Genomic DNA, 18,322 nt, shown 5'->3' on the forward strand with positions numbered 1-18,322 from the left:
ATAGTCTATGAACCCAAAGGCTGTAATGTTTTCATCTGTGTAATTACCTCTTAGGGTCACTGTCAAAAATTTCTGCTGCTATGACAAAGCTTATTTTTTGCATCTTTCTAACTCTCATCTCTTTCCTACTTATTCCATATTTTTAAATCTTCAGGTGATAATTGAAAATAGTGTGAAGCTGTCTTTATTATCTAAGGTACACCAGAAAAGGAAAACGGCTTTAACAGGATGAGATTTCATAATAGAATGAGTTTTGCTTATATAAGGAGGAACTGTATATTTGACTGGTAAAGAAGGTAGAAAACTCTGAAATTATTTTGGCAGTATTAAAGACGTTAAAATAATAGTTAGAAATGGAAAATCTCTTGGAATTCAGCCTAATTTCCTAGTAAGATCTCTAAATAGAAAAGAGTGTGCCAGAAAAGGGCCTGAAAGGGAGACTGGCTAGAGGTCCTAATGCTACTACTCTTCTAACTCAATCATTGAGTTATGCAGCATGTAAGCTGCCCCCAATCCCAGATGTCATATTTAACTGTTATTGAACAAAATGCCATTAATAATTATCAGTTTTATACCTTTAATCACAAACCTGCAAAAGGATCAGTCTTATGGTATTCCCAAAAATCTTCAAATTCCTTTCGGACCTCCTCATCCATGATGATCCCTGCAGACTGCTCATTATTTACTTGGACATAATTAGCTTTCAGGACTATCTCCACTTCACAGCGCACATCTTGCTGGAAGGGCTTCCACCGTTGCATTACGACCCCATAAATAGTGAGGTCATCGCCTGGGAAAAAGCACCAAGTGAGTCCAGCAGTAGCATCCTGCCTCTAGGCACAGACTCGCATGACAAAGGACCAGAAGTGAGAAATAAACCACTCTCCCACCAGGGCTGAGTGGTGTATACTCATCCGGAAAGCAATTTGGGGGCAAAAGAACATCACATATTCCTGATTTTTTTTTTCTTTACAGGCACTTGTATCTGCACAGCTAAAAGCTAAAGTCAGCATTTTTATTTTTCTTAATCTGCCATATGATAATCACATCAAATTATTACTCTTCCTTGGGAAAACAGTTTACTTAATGGTTTATTCATTGTTATTATATTGGGTGAAATGCTTGTCCTCTCAGAATCTCTAACCGTATAGTTCTCATTTAAATAAGAGGTGGGGGGGGCCAGCCCTGTAGCTGAGTGGTTAAGTTTGCGCACTCTGCTTTGGCGGCCCAGGGTTTCACTGGTTTGGATCCTGGGCGCAGACATGGCACTGCTCATCAGGCCACGCTGAGGCGGCGTCCCACATGCCACAACTGCAAGGACCCGCAACTAAAAATACACAACTATGTGCTGGCGGGGATTTAGGGAGATAAAAGCAGGGAAAATAATAATAATAAATAAATAAATAAGAGGTGGGAATTGCAGCCAGAAGGTTAAACTATAATCAATTTGGTGTCAGGAAAGGAGAAAATCTTGTGCTAACACCGATACTAGTTTTAGTTTCTTACATATTAATTTTTACTTACATTTCTTAACATTTTACTCACTGCCTTTTTTTAATGAACAAAAGAATGAATAAACTAAGAAATCAATGAATACGTGTTCTACTTCAAAGCTTGTTCCATAACCTATGAAAGCACAAGACACAACTCTGCTTGTTCCTTCTTGGTTTGTTCCTTCCCACCCAAGGAAACTCTCCCATTCCTGGTGTGCAGAATATTAAACTTTTACAGATTTTCCTAAGAGGCCGAGGGTAGTTTATAGGCACATTCTCCAAACATTGCTATCTCTGCTTATTATTATATACAGTTTAATGCATCAATTAACAAGCATATATGGGTGCTTGGCATTCAATATTTTGGCACGGAAGAAAAGGGGGCCAAAAGAAAAAAGACATAATCCTAGTCCCCAAAGATTTCACTCTTGTTGAACATAGGATGTTGGACATACCCTAAACCCAATCCTGGTATTTATATTTTGCACAACAAATATTGTCTCTGAACTAAACATGCAAATCTTCATTTCCAAACCTGTGTCAAAATATATGATATTTGCTGATGCAAAATGCTTTTTACTCTCTAAATTTCCATGTGTAATGTGTAATGTGCAGAGCTTTTGATTTTCAAGAAGAGAGTTCTGTAAATGCTAAATGCATGGCACTGGTGGCAGCAATTCACAATAGAAAGCATATTTCTAGCACAAGGCGACTTCATCATAAATGGTGACAAACACCTTAAATAAGTGCTTTACACATGTTTTCAAGATCCTTCCTAAGCCATTGCTTGGATGGTTTTCAAACCCAATCAAGAATAATGAGCATTTACTATACTGTCTGCCTCTGGTTTTTTAGATAAAAAGGACTGGGGCAACTCTCTAAGAGCTCTTGGAACAGTCCTCTACCATGGCGATTTTAATGGGGAACTTAACTTTTAGATATAGCACCCACTAGTAAGAATCTGACTTTAATAAGCAGTGATAATTGGAAAATGTAGAGGACTAAAGAAGGGCCAAGAGCACTGACTCGTCAGATTTGGATTCAAATCCCACCTCCCCCACTCACTGGCTATGTGACCTTGGCCAAGTTACCGAACTGTACTGGGCCTATGTCTTGACCTACAAAATGGGAATAATTATACTTACATCGTAGGACTATAGTGAGAATTAAGTCAGATAACGTTTGTAAATTACTTAATACAGTACCTACAATTTAATAAGTGCTCAATAAATATTAAGCTGTATTATTACACTACACCTACATTTGTAGAGCAACTAATATCTTTATAAAGCTTTTAATATATACACGTTTTTATTTATTCAAATATTTATTGAATGGCAGATTCATGTGGTCATCAGAATAATCGTGAGGTATATGATAGTCCAAGCGAAAAGATAGTCATTTAAAGATTTCTGTAGTAAAAGTGATTAAAGACAACGTTATTTTCGGGAAGCTAAAATCCTTACTTTTATACAGTCCAATCTCTTTGTGCTGCTCTATCTTCTGAAGCATATTTAAAGCTGCAGCCATTCCCAGTCAGACCCATCGCCGAGCTCCTGCTGCACTGACAGTTATCAGCACACAACCTCCAACTTTATTACTCTGCAGTGTCAGACTGGGGTTCCTAACTCAACTGTAAATTCCTGAAGGGCAAGGATTATGCCATTTATGTCCTTTGATTCCCAAAGAGATTCCTAGCTATGGATAAATGAAAAAATAGCTCTTGACAGACTGCGTCCATCCATTCTTCATTACTAGTGACACGTAAAAGAAAAATAGCTTAAGATTTTTTTCAGTGCTGAAAACCTTCAGTTTGGATGAACTGCATGAAAACACCTTATTCTTTATCAAAGGATATTTTCATGTTCAGGCTAAGCTCATATAAGCACTGCTTTGCTGATCCAGGTATGATAGATTTTGGTAAAAATCCAGAGTCCTATATGAACAAGGTACTCTGACACAGCCTTGTCCTTTTGGCAGCAATCTATGATCAGAGCTGTTACTTCCTAGGGTACTGTTTAGACAACTATAAACTATTAGTATATTTGACATAAATTTCAAAATACGGGTTGGTGATTCTTGGGTGGATGAGGGGACTTCTTTGATAAAGAATTATTCTTGACTCTAGATACTGAACTCTTTTATTTCCAGAGTGTTTGCCTCATCTTTTTAATGAAATGTCAGCTCAGTAAATATTTTATAAATGAGGCATTTGGAGAATTTTAGGGTTAAGAAAAGGGAAATGACAGAATTTGGAGAAATAAAGTACTTTTGATCTGCCCAGGAGGGGACAACTGGGATGTGGAATAGCAGAGTGGACATACCTGTTCCTGCCCGGTGGACACACTTGTGCTGTTTGTTTTATAGAGATTAAGGGTGTTTGAGTGAGAATGGGAAATATTTAAAGCAGGGAATGCTGACGTGACTGAAACGCAATTGTTGACAAATTCAGCTAAGGTTTAACAATCACTTCCATTTTCTGACCCATCTTCAGTTTAACTTAAATGTTGAATAGCAAGTTGAAATTGTTAGGCAAATGGTAAAAGCAAGAGTTTTAAAGTTATTCGGAATAAGAAAAAGAAAGAGAATGGATAAGCTCTTATATCCTCCTCACAGACAAAGGTCTGGTCAAGGCTTGGGAATGTGTGTTGGGGGCAGAAGATGCTGTCTTTACGAAAACAAGTTTCCATTCGCCTTTTCTTGGGCTGGAAATAGTAGCCTAAGAGATGCTGATGAAAGCTTTGCAGCTCTGAGGATAACTGTGCTTTGGATTGAAAGTCTCTAAACCCAAAAGACTGTTAAGCTCTACACTATGAAAGCAGTATGCTTCTGTCTGACATCTTCACCCTGAGCTGACCAGTGCATGTAAATGTTACAGCCCTACCCTCTACCAACAGCTGAAGAAAGCACCCTTTATTCTCTCAGTCTCTCATTTTGCATTATATATGCAAACGTCACCAACACATCCATTTAAAAAACCTATCAAATTTTATTAAGAATCTCTCTTATCTTTAAATGTGGTTACTGCAGAAGAGAGAATAGTATTTAACCTCTTGGGCTACACTGCTGATTTACAAAATCTCCTAATATCTTAATTTTTCAAACAAAATATTTCCTTACTGTTTTCTCTGTAAAAACAATGATTTTAAAATTCAGTGGAGGGGCCAGCCCCGTGGCTGAGTGGTTAAGTTCCCGTGCTCGCTTCAGCAGCCCAGGCTTTCGCCAGTTCGAATCCTGGGCGTGGACATGGCACCGCTCATCAGGTCATGCTGAGGTGGCATCCCACATGCCATAACTAGAAGGACCCACAGCTAAAAATACACAGCTATGTACCGGAGGGCTTTGGGGAGAAAAAGGACAAATAAAATCTATAAAAAAACCAAAAGAATTCAGTGTAGAACACTTCTATTCTACAGATGTGGCTGATACTAATCCTCAGCCTTCCACAAATACTTCTAAGTTTGATTTCTTCCCTGGCTCCCCAATGAGGAATAAAAGGGACAAGGTGAGTTGAGAGGGGCAGAGGAAAGCTTAGGAGGTGCCTGGTTGGCCTAAATATCAAAGTATAACTCAGAATGACATCGCAATGACTGGGCTTCTGGAGCCCTTGGATTTCCAGAACAGCTCGGAGGCTCAGCTCTGAAGGCTGAAACATTGTAGATCATCCAGATCAACTGCCATCATGAGGCCTACATCACGAACAAGATGCTGTACATCCTCTGCTTGACTGTCTCTAAGAAAAGAAACTCACCAGCATCCAAGGCCCATGTTGGACACCTCTGATTATTAGAACTGAGTCAAAATCTACCTTCCTGTAGCTTCAACCCACTGAAACCCAACAATATCTTCTGTAATTTCAATTCTATTTCTATATGACAATCTTCCAACTAACGTAAGTTGGCTGTCATGTCCTTCCTGAGGCTTCTCCATGCTAAACACTACAGTTCTTCATTCAGTATGGTTTTGAGTTCCCTCCCAATTCAGGCAATTGGTCAATGGAAACACTGCAAAATTAATGTAACTCCTGCAGTGGTGTCACCTGCACAGAGCAGAAACAATCACCTCCTTTCTCTAGACACCAATAAGAGTGCCAGTAGCAACTGATGGAGTCACATCCTGTGATGCATTTTATATAACTGCCCACTAAATCCACTACATTTTTTTAAGTTGCTGCTATTAAGCTATGGTGCACTGAAGAGAGTCCTGGACTAGCAGTCAGTAGATCTGGGTTCATGTTCCAGTTCTGCCACTTAACTCTCCAAGTGACCTTGGGCAAGTCAGGATCTTCATCTATAAAACAAGCAAAAGTGGCTTCTCCTAATCAATACTTTAGGACCTGCTACATGAGCTAACGAAAGTTAATTCTTACCAGATTTGCAACTGTCTACTAAGTCATCTTCCAGGATAACCTTCATAGATCGTGGAATACTTCCAAGAGAGAGCCTTTGAACCTAGCAAGAAAAGAAAACAGATACTGAGTATGCTGAAATACATGCTAAGTATTCAGAAGTCTAGCAGTTTTTGAAATTACTGTTTCCATTTCTCTGGTATTATCATACAATTTAATCATGATGGGAATTTATGAAATTGTCTTAAAAACTGTGCCTACTATCAATTTAAGGATACACTAAAAATATAGAAAAATAAAAAGACCAATAGGAAAATATCCCCAAATATAATCTACCTTGTGGATGGTCAAAATAAACACATGCTCCAAATACTAAACATAATAACAAAATTACTTACCTAGAAAATAGAGGCAGTTCCTTCCTGATCTCTAGTCATAAGACCCAGAACAAATTACTCAGTTTCTCTGATATTCCTTAGTAATAGAACCCTGGTTTTATTCCATGTGGACATGTGCCCAGTAAAAAGACGCTCTCTCCCAGACTCCCTTGCAGCTAGGTGTGGTCATATGACTAAGTTCTGGCCAATGAGATATAAGCAGATATGCTGTAGGAGACTTCAAGGGAGATTACTTAAATGGAGACTTGGTTTAGATGGCATTCCTTCCTCCTGTTCTCTGACTAGGATACAGATGTGACGGAGTTGGAGTCACCTTCTTGGACCATAGACAACCATAAGAATAGAAACCATGGGTTAAGAATGGTACAGAGGGGGGAGTGGGTGGAGCAAAATGGCGGGGTGAGCTGACCTGGGATTCTCTCCCCTCCAAAATACAACAAGAGATTGGAAGAACTGAATTTCAGAGAATAAACATAATGCCAGCTCGTTAGAGACCTACAATACCAAGAAGGTGGAGAACATAAACCTAGCTTTACACCTTCGGAGGCGCTGGAACGGTAGAGAGAACATCACTCCCTCCCCTAGAGTCTGCGATCGGTGCGGCGCGGGTCGGGAAGGAGCGGGGGAGGGGCCGCACGACGGGGGGATCATCCAGGACTCCTGGTGCTGATTCAGTGGAGACTCGCTGACGGGGGAAAGCTTCTGTCCGCGGGGACCCTATAAATCAAAGGCCTTGGGCGACCAGAGAACAGAACTGATCTGAACCCAGACCGGCGCGTGTGAGTAACAGCCCCTCCCCCGCAGCGGAGCCAGTGGGCGCAGCCATCTTGCCCCAAGGCGGAGAGCTCATAACACGCTGCTCTCGACCCCCATCTAGTGGTGACAGGCTGTAACTGCAACTGAATTCTACCACCATGAGAAAAAACCGCTCCTCTACCATCCAGCAATTTATAAAAGCCTCAGACCAGAAGGAAAACAATAAAAACACAGAATTAAGTCCTGAGGACTTGGAATTAGGTAAACTAAGTGATAATGAATTCAGAGCAGCTATAATCAAAAAACTCAATGAGGTAGAGAGAAAGATAGAGAAACAAGCCGAGTTCTGGAGTTACTTCACAAAAGAGATTGAAATCATAAAGAAGAATCAAACAGAATTACTTGAGATGAAAAACACAATGGACCAGATAAAACAGAATACGGATTCCCTGAATGCCCGTGTAGACCACATAGAGGAGCAAATCAGCATAATCGAGGACAGACAGGCTGAATGGCGCCAGACAGAGGAAGAAAGAGAACTAAGAATTAAAAAAAATGAGGAAAATCTCCGAGAGATAATGGATTCAATGAGGAGTAAGAACATAAGGATCATAGGAATTCCCGAGAATATGGAAAAGGGAAATGGAGCAGAAAGTGTGCTTAACGAAATTATTGAAGAGAACTTCCCAAATCTAGGGATCAACGGACAAATGTGTGTAGAGGAGGGTTTTAGATCTCCTAGATTTGTTAATGTAAAAAGACCCACTGCAAGGCACATAATAGTAAAGTTGGCAAATAGGAATGATAAGGAAAGAATACTCAGGGAAGTAAGAAAAAAAAGAGAATAACCTATAAAGGAGCCCCTATCAGACTGTCAGCGGATTTCTCTACAGAAACCCTACAAGCTAGGAGAGAATGGAGTGATATATTCAAAGCTTTAAAGGATAAAAACCTTCAGCCAAGAATACTCTATCCAGCAAGAATTTCCTTCAGATATGAGGGACAAATTAAATCTTTTCCAGACAAACAAAAGTTAAGGGAATTTGTAACTAAAAGCCCTCCATTACAAGAAATCCTCAAGAAGGCTCTCATACTTGAAAAAAGAAAAAAGGGAGAAAGGGGACACAATCCACAGACTAGGGAGACCGATGGATAGAACCAGAACAGGATAGCAAATATTCAACTATAGCATTAGGGTAAAAATAAGGAAACTACCAAAACAAGGACGATCTTAGCACTCTAACTACAAATTAATAAGACGAGTTGGAATAAAAAATGAAAATAATTATTTAGGAGGGGAAGAGCAAAGGGTCTAAATCAGTATTGGTCAAGTAAGTAAGAGACCACCAGAGAATAGACTATATTATACACGAGATTCTAAATACAAACTTCAAAGTAGACACTAAAATAAAGTACAGAACAGAGTCACAAATCATAGATAAGGAAAAATCTAAGAAACCCAGCATAAGAAATTGCAGTATTAAATGGGTAGTCTAAAGCACACAGGAAAAGAAACACAGGAAAACAAGATAATGAGCGACAGATTGACAGCATTAAGTCCACATGCATCAATAATCACTCTCAAAGTGAACGGATTGAACTCTCCAATAAAAAGACACAGAGTGGCAAAATGGATTAAAGAACAAGATCCAACAATTTGTTGCCTCCAGGAAACACACCTCAGCCCCAAGGACAAACACAGACTCAGGGTGAAGGGCTGGAGGACAATACTTCAAGCAAATAGCAAGGAAAAAAGGCAGGTATTGCAATTCTCATATGAGACCAAGTGGATTTCAAAATAAGACAGGTAAAGAGAGACACAGAGGGACAATATATAATAATCAAAGGGACACTTCATCAAGAAGAAATAACACTTATAAATATCTATGCACCCAACACAGGAGCACCAAGATTCATAAAGCAACTATTAGCAGACCTAAAGGAAGATGTTAAAAACAACACAATAATAGTAGGGGACCTCAACACCCCACTCACATCAATGGACAGATCATCCAGACAGAAAATCAACAAGGAAATAGTGGAGCTGAATGAAAAACTAAAACAATTGGACTTAATAGACATATAGAGATCACTCCACCCTGAAGGCGCTGAATACACATTCTTCTCAAGTGCACATGGAACATTCTCTAGGATAGACCATATGTTGGGAAACATGGCAAGCCCCTACAAATTTAAAAAAATTGAAATAATAACAAGCATCTTCTCAGATCATAGTGCTATAAGGCTAGAAATTAATTACAAGAAAAAAGCTGAGAAAGGCACAAAGATGTGGAGACTAAACAACACACTACTGAACAAGCAATGGATCATTGAAGAAATTAAAGAAGAAATCAAAAAATACCTGGAAACAAATGAAAATGATAGCATGCCATACCAACTCATATGGGATACAGCAAAAGCTGTATTAAGAGGAAAATTCATTGCAATACAGGCACATCTTAACAAACAAGAAAAATCCCAAATAAGCAACCTTAAAGCACACCTAACTGAACTAGAGAAAAAAGAACAAATGAAGCCCAAAGTCAGCAGAAGGAGAGAAATAATAAAAATCAGAGCAGAAATAAATACTACTGAAACGAAAAAGGCAGTAGAAAGGATCAATGAAACAAAGAGCTGGTTTTTTGAGAAGATAAATATAATTGACAAACCGCTGGCAAGACTTACAAAGAAAAAAAGGGAGAAAGCTCAAATAAACAAAATCAGAAATGAAAGAGGAGAAATAACAACAGACTCTGCAGAAATACAACAGATTATAAGAGAATACTACAAAAAACTATATGCCAACAGAATGGATAACCTAGAGGAAATGGATAAATTCCTGGACTCCTACAATCTCCCAAAGCTCACTCAAGAAGAGGCAGACAATTTGAACAGACCAATCACAAGGAAAGAGATTGAAACAGCAATCAAAAACATCACAAAGAATAAAACCCCACGACCAGATGGCTTTCCTGGGGAATTCTACCAAACTTTCAGAGAGGATTTAATACCTATCCTTTTCAAGCTATTCCAAAAAATTAGGGAAGATGGAATACTTCCTAACACATTCTATGAGGCCAACATCACGCTGATACCAAAACCTGACAAGGACACCACGAAAAAAGAGAACTACAGGCCAATATCACTGATGAACATAGATGCAAAAATTCTAAACAAAATTTTGGCAACCAGAATTCAGCAATTCATCAAAAGGCTCATACATCAGGATCAGGTGGGATTCATACCAGGGACACAGGGATGGTTCAACATCCGCAAATCAATCAACGTGATATACCACATCAACAAACTGAGGAATAAAAACCACATGATCATCTCAATAGATGCAGAGAAGGCATTTGACAAGATCCAACAGCCATTTATGATAAAAACTCTGAACAAAATGGGCATAGAAGGAAACTACCTCAACATAATAAAGGCCATATACGACAAACCCATAGCCAACATCATACTCAATGGGCAAAAACTGAACCCCATCCCCCTGAAAACAGGAACGAGACAAGGATGCCCTCTATCACCACTCTTATTTAACATAGTACTGGAGGTCCTGGCCAGAGCAATCAGGCAAGAGAAAGGAATAAAAGGAATCCAAATAGGGAGGGAAGAAGTGAAACTCTCGCTGTTTGCAGATGACATGATCTTATACATAGAAAACCCCAAAGAATCCATTGAAAACTGTTAGAAGTAATCAACAACTACAGCAAAGTTGCAGGGTATAAAATCAATTTGCATAAATCAGTAGCATTTCTATACTCCAGTAATGAACCAACAGAAAAAGAACTCAAGAATACAATACCATTCACAATCGCAACAAAAAGAATAAAATACCTTGGGGTAAATTTAACTAAGGAAGTGAAGGACCTATATAATGAAAATTACAAGGCCTTTCTGAGAGAATTGGATGACGACATAAGGAGATGGAAAGACATTCCATGTACATGGATTGGAAGAATAAACATAGTTAAAGTGTCCGTTCTACCTAAAGCAATCTACAGATTCAACGCCATCCCAATCAGAATCCCAATGACATTCTTTACAGAATTAGAACAAAGAATCCTAAAATTCAGATGGGGCAACAAAAGACCCCGAATTGCTAAAGCAATCCTGAGAAAAAAGAACAAAACGGGAGGCATCACAATCCCTGACTTCAAAACATACTACAAAGCTACAGTAATCAAAACAGCATGGTACTGGTACAAAAACAGGTGCACACATCAATGGAACAGAATTGAAAGCCCAGAAATAAAACCACACATCTATGGACAGCTTATCTTCAACAAAGGAGCTGACAGCATACAATGGAGAAAAGAAAGTCTGTTCAACAAATGGTGCTGGGAAAACTGGAAAGCCACATGTAAAAGAATGAAAATTGACCATTCTTTTTCACCATTCACCAAAATAAACTCAAAATGGATTAAAGACCTAAAGGTGAGACCTGAAACCATAAGGCTTCTGGAAGAAAACGCAGGCAGTACACTCTTTGACATCAGTATTAAAAGGATCTTTTCGGACACCATGCCTTCTCAGAGAAGGGAAACAATAGAAAGAATAAACAAATGGGACTTCATCAGACTAAAGAGCTTCTTCAAGGCAAATGAAAACAGGATTGAAACAAAAAAACAACCCACTAACTGGGAAAAAATATTTGCAAGTCATATATCTGACAAAGGCTTAATATCCTTAATATATAAAGAACTCTCGCAACTCAACCACAAAACATGAAACAACCCAATCAAAAAATGGGCTGGAGACATGAACAGACATTTCTCCAAAGAAGATACACTGATGGCCAATAGGCACATGAAAAGATGCTCATCATCGCTGATCATCAGGGAAATGCAAATCAAAACTACACTAAGATATCACCTTACACCCGTTAGAATGACAAAAATATCTAAAACTAATAGCAACAAATGTTGGAGAGGTTGCGGAGAAAAAGGAACCCTCATACACTGCTGGTGGGAATGCAAACTGGTGCAGCCACTATGGAAAACAGTATGGAGATTCCTCAAAAAACTAAAAATAGAACTAGCATACGATCCAGCCATCCCACTACTGGGTATTTATCCAAAGAGCCTGAAGTCAGCAATCCCAAAAGTCCTGTGCACCCCAATGTTTATTGCAGCACTGTTTACAATAGCCAAGACGTGGAAGCAACCTAAGTGCCCATCAACAGACGAATGGCTAAAGAAGATGTGGTACATATATACAATGGAATACTACTCAGCTGCAAAACAGAACAAAATCATTCCATTTGCAATAACATGGATGGACCTTGAGAGAATTATGTTAAGTGAAATAAGCCAGCGAGAGAAAGATAATCTGTGTATGACTCCACTCATATGAGGAATTTAAAACTATGGACCAAGAACAGTTTAGTGGATACCAGGGGAAAGGTGGGGTGGGGGGTGGGCACAAAGGGTGAAGTGGTGCACCTACAACATGACTGACAAACATTAATGTACAATTGAAATTTCACAAGATTGTAACCTATCAATAACTCAATAAAAAAAAAAAAGAATGGTACAGAGACAGAAGGAGTCTGAGTCCTCAACACTGAGGAACCTACATGCTAGCCTTGGACTGCCTATCTCCTACTTATTTTAGATGAGAGAATAAACCTTTGTGTTCAAACTGCAAGTAAAGGCAATCAACCTCACTCTCATTTGTTGAAGAGTGTTTACAAATACTTGATTTGGCACAGCAAATAAAATTGGGCCAAAACCCCAAATTCTGCCCACTCCAATGTTTGACAACCAGTTAAACCCATTTAATTTTCTCCTAACCATTAGTTAAGAACAGCTAGTTTGAACTACTTAAATACTCATTTCTTTAATTTTAACATAATTATTAATTTATTCCACAACCCTCTTGCCTATGCTCTAGCTAAAAAGATGATTATTTCATGGTCTCTAAAAACTATATTGACGTATGTGCAAGTTTCATGCTTGATCTTTCACAAAATGATGACACCAGTTCCATTTGTAATCTGTTGTGTTCCCTAGTCCTAAGCAGTTTGCCCACAGCTGAAAAACACTTCTTCAAATTTGTTATTTTCCTCATTTACTTACCTGTTCCTGAATTTTGATTTCCTGATAATCTCTACAGCTGGTTGGAGATGAAGACAAGCCTGAGAGGCAAGTGAATTTTGAAGAATCACAGCCCTCCACGCTGGGGCACGAGGACGGCCGGCAGAAAGTATAGTACTGCTCGAAGTCAGCCTTGACCACAAATACGTGCTTGCATTTGTTACACATGTAATCCCGCTCAAACTCCAGCACCTTCACCGGACTTGTTCGAATCACTGTCCCAGTGACAGATAAAAAGTGTCCCACATCCTTGGTTTTAGGGATGTGCTCCCTCACCAGCTCAGGACAGACAGGCAAACCTGATGAAGAAAAAACAAAAAAAAAACCCACATCGACTTATACTTTGGAATTTGATTCCATGCAATATATTCTTGTATTTCCTGAATGAGAAAGTATAATTTCAGAAAAAAATCTTTGTGTTTTACTTTAGAAAAAATCTGATCAACTCAATTAAGAAAACAGAAGAGAATTATTTCAAATAATTATCAATGGACTCATTTTTGAAAGTACATATCTAGATGGTATAATAACCAGGGTTAAAAGAAGGACTGATTCTCATTTGAGGTCGATCTCAGTGGGATCTAAATACAGTATACAACTATAACCACATTCAATGAAGAATATACTGCCACATGCCGCACATAAACTGATGTGTGATGACTTTCTGAATAAACCACAAAGCTGAGTGATAAAGAGATGGTAGCATAATGACCACAGAGTCCACCAGTGCTAGAAGGCTACTGCCTTTTTTTAGTTAGGTTCAGAATTTATTAATACATAAATCTGACAGTGGAGCATCACTTGATCCTTTAAAACCCTTGTGTTTTTCACAATTAATAAACATGTGCAAAATGCCAAGGAAAATTTTTATGCGGAAATATCCTCTTTCTCATGTTTGGCTACACTGCACCATTGAGTAGAGAGATACTGGCTGTGCTGGTCAAAGGCTGCCTCCTAACAGTTTTATAGAGGTAGCATTTGTTGCTGGTTCCTGTCCCATAATCTATTGTCTTGTCTTCAGAATTTCGTAGCTCCAAAACCTGATAAGCGTGCACACTGAAGACAGATCTATCACATTTGCCAAGCTCATGAGAAATAACCACAACAGGTATGATTATACTTTAACTTTCTTCTCCTGGATCTTGCATTCTCTTTCTGACAGGGTGGCCTCCATCCTAGGCTTCAGTTCCCATGTGTATAGCAACAAGCGCCAGGTCTATTTTTTTTTTTTAAGCCAGAATCTGTCTCTTAAGTTCTGTATCCAAATATCCTCTTGTCTACCAACTGTCTCAAACTAGATATCATCTTGCAAACTCAGTATATCAAAAAGTGTAATCATGGGCTCGGCCTGGTGGTGTAGTGGTTAAGTTTACATGCTCTGCTTTGGCGGCCCAGGATTCACTGGTTCAGATCCCGGGAGCCGACTTACACACTGCTCATCAAGCCATGCTGTAGTGGTGTCCCACATACAACACAGAAGAAGATTGACACAGATACTAGCTCAGCGACAATCTTCCTCAAGCAAAAAGAGGAAGACTGGCAACAGATGTTAGCTCAGGGATTCTTCCTCAACAACAACAACAACAACAACAAAAGTGTAGTCATGATTTCCCTCCACTCTCTGTGCCCCCCTCTATCCAAAAATGGTATTTCCTTATTTATTCTTTCAACTGATATTTACTGATTGACTACCATGTGCCTTGCAGAACTGACTCAGTTAATGGCTTACCCATCTCCCTATCTTGGACACTTTTCCATCCTCACTGACCTCAGGATGCAGGTTAATGTCTCATCTAAATCAAGGTTCTTGTTTAGAAGCCTTGGCTGGACTTTAGGAAAGCCCTGAACCTCTCGAAATTCAGGCAAAAATTTATGTATATACACATATCTGCATTTTCTGCATGCTATAACTTTCTCAACATATAACCTAGAAAAACCACTTATTTAATCCTCAATCCCATAGTTCTATTAATGTGTATACATCATTACCCCAAGAATAGAAAGGACTTACATTTCGGGAACAGTCACCAAACTTCCCATCCCCTCCTCTAATTTTATAGAAATGCCCTAACCTCTCTTATCACTGACTCAGGCTTCTGGTCTTAGATCACACCCTACAAGACCCTCTCCAATGCTATGGCAACATGACAGGGACATTCATAATCACTTTCTGCCTGTGCCACTCATTCAGGGCCTTAGTCACATACTGCTTTGCATTGCTGCTTAACCATTTTATACCTGCAGGGAAGGGTCACTTCTTGAAATCCTTCTCATGCCCTTCTATGCCCAGCCCAGTGCTTTATTGAGCACTTTGAGATAAGGAAAATATTAGCCAATAAAGGAGACGGGGGAATGGGCTTTCCCTCTCTCTCTTGCCTTACCTTTACTGTATCTGGCCTCCAATCTCCCAGTCCAGAGCAAAATGCTTTAATTTTTCTGTGTATATCATGGGGTTCCTCACCTCTGTACCTTTCCTTAGACACTCTTTCTACTTTGACTGGAGAACTCTCCCCAGTTCACTCAGCCAGGAAAAGTGTACTCAAGTTTTCCCTGCTGCAAGAAAAATTCCCTAAGTCCAGGCTAGCACCCACATACATACACACATGGAATAGTCAAGCAAAACGGTCAACTGAATGCACCATTGCCTAAATGACGTCTTTTATGTCAGAGGAATCTTCTGCCAGGAAGAGTAAAAAGGAAGGTACTCCTTGGTTCCAGGGAGTTCTTTTCCTTGCAAATGATGACCGAGGCCTATGCATGCTGGGTCATGACAAGTCTACACAAAACTGGCTTTATTTCAGTCTGCATAAGGTGATGTGCTGGGGAGAGATTATAAACTTGGGAGGAAGGCACGTGGGAGGGGGAGGGAGGCACGGCTCAGTTTCAAGGGTCCCTCACCTGCTCACCAACTCTGTGTTCCTCCATAAGTCTGGCCAGGATGAGTGAAGCCCTTGCTGCTCAACCCCAGCAAGGGTCCTGTGTCTAACATACTTACAACCAATTTTCCTAAGAAAATTAGCTTTTAATTATCTTGTATACTTTTATGGTACAGGGCAATATGTCATCCTTAATGTTCTCAAATTAGAAACAAAAGAGCAGTTTACATCTTACTGAGTCATGTATCTGGTACCTTTTAGGATAAATTTTTTTTTTTAGCATTGAGCAAATTAGTCTAAAATGTGACAGATTAACTGGTTGTTTTGTATAGTAAATAACTATTATTTTAAGAAAAGAGTAATAGAGGTGAGTATATTTCTTGGTCTTCAGATTCTTTTCTTTCATTTCATATTATTATGATTTTTAAATAAACTTAAAAGGACAAAGATAAAGGCAACATAATGTTAAGCAAAACTGACCATATACAACTGAAATCCTAGCACTAAAAAAGGCTAAGAGAAAGGGTTTTGACAGAAATGTCAATTTATCTTAATCTTTCCATCTTACTATAGATATTACTAGTGTGCTCTTCAACTATCCTGGTGAAGCTCGGAATACATCAGACACTAAGCCACCATTAGTGCTGAACAAAAAACCTTTATCATTCTCTGACTCATTCACGGATAAAACAAAGAAATTTTGAAATGGACAGAGATATGTCCATATCTGTGCTAGAGGTATGCCCATATCAATTACTTCAGGTCCGTGGTTTTCAGCATGTAGTCCCGGGACCTGCAGTAGCAGCAGCAGCGGGAGCTGTTAGAAATGCAAATTCTTGGGCCCCACACCAGCCCTCTTCAATTAGAGACTCCATGGGTGAGCCCAGCAATCATTGCTCTCAGGAGCCCTAAAGGTGATTCTGATCCCCATTAACGTTTGAGAACCACTACTTGAAATAACACAGGAATGTTATTTTTTTCTTTCTCATTTACTTTGATGCTAACTGTGTATTTGAACACCTTTCATCAAAACCATTGGGGAGGGGGCTGACCCCGTGGCCGAGTGGTTAAGTTCGCGTGCTCCACTGCAGGCGGCCCAGTGTTTCGTTGGTTCGAATCCTGGGCACGGACATGGCACTGCTCATCAAACCATGCTGAGGCGGCGTCCCACATGCCACAATTAGAAGGACCCACAACGAAGAATATCCAACTATGTACTGGGGGGCTTTGGGGAAAAAAAGGAAAAAAAAAAAAAACCATTGGGAATAGTAAGTAAACTATAGGCTAATCAAAATCCCAGGAGACAAAGAACAATTCATATCCAGGAAAAACAAACTGGAAAATGTCTTACATTCCAAAGGAGGCTGAACCACAGAGGCATCCTGGGCTTTAATAACTAAATGCCTTGCCTGGAGTCCAAGATGGAGGTGCAATATACTAAAAACTAGACTATTTCCATCACTGGTTCAGTCTGTTTGGGACACCCCCACCTCTCCCTAGCCTTACCTTCTCCTCTTGAAACCTCCAGTGAACTCCCTAGGAGAATTCACTCCCTGTTCTGTGAGCTAACATAGCTTGCACGTATCTTGAGTGAGGCATGCATCACAGAACACAAAAGCTGCCATTAAGCAACTTTACCATTATGTGGTGGGTTTGTTTTTTTTGTGAGGAAGAGTGGCCATGAGCTAACATCTGTGCCCATCTTCCTCTATGTTGTATATGGGATGCTGCCACAGCATGGCTTGATGCATGGTGTGTAGGTCTGTGCCCGGGATCCAAACCCATGAACCCCAGGCCACTGAAGCAAAGGGAGCAAACCTAACCACTATGTGACTGGGCCAGCCCCTACAATTATGTTTAATATGCACATATACACATATCTCTGGACACACATACCCCAACTGCTAAGTATTTGACTATACAGCTATCTCCCCTACAGCCGTGAGTTACTTTAGATGAGGGACTATATATACCATATTCTTTTTGGTTTCCCGAGAGTCTAGGAATGGCCTACACACAATATGTTTGTGGAATGAATGATACCATAGTAGTAACATAATTTGCAATTTACCATTTCAGAGAAGAACTGAAAAAATAGGCTAAATTCACTGAAACCAAGAGAGTCACCTAGACAGACAAAATTTTAGTATTTACACTGAGCATGGAAAAGTACCTAAACATAAGGACAACCTAAAACCATTTTCTAAATACCATTTCAACAACATTAACTAGAGCCCTTTTAACAATCCTTTTGCAACTTTATTAAAAGGGAACATTTCTTCTTGATCCTTGCTAGAGAGTATCTAGTGTCCTCATGCATAAAGATTTATAATCTTCATAATTT

The 18,322-nt window shown here is 39.4% G+C and overlaps 1 protein-coding gene across 6 annotated transcripts in view; it reads right to left on the reverse strand.

Annotated features, from left to right (window-relative positions):
* The window catches only part of LOC103559605 (DNA helicase MCM9), an 85,427-nt gene that overhangs the window by 62,514 nt on the left and 4,591 nt on the right, over positions 1–18,322 (reverse strand). For 4 of the 6 annotated variants that reach the window (XM_070559332.1, XM_070559333.1, XM_070559334.1 and 1 more), the window contains exons 3-5: positions 13,085–13,401; positions 5,863–5,944; positions 590–790 (exon numbers count right to left, since the gene is read on the reverse strand). In XM_070559332.1, coding sequence (XP_070415433.1) covers positions 590–790; positions 5,863–5,944; positions 13,085–13,401 — 600 coding nt within the window. Of the gene's footprint in view, positions 1–575; positions 791–5,862; positions 5,945–13,084; positions 13,402–18,322 lie in introns of all 6 variants that reach the window. The other 2 variants (XR_011522637.1, XR_011522638.1) reach the window with 1 other exon arrangement.

The sequence above is a fragment of the Equus przewalskii genome, chromosome 9 (genome assembly GCF_037783145.1).
Source record: "Equus przewalskii isolate Varuska chromosome 9, EquPr2, whole genome shotgun sequence".
NCBI lineage: Eukaryota > Metazoa > Chordata > Mammalia > Perissodactyla > Equidae > Equus > Equus przewalskii.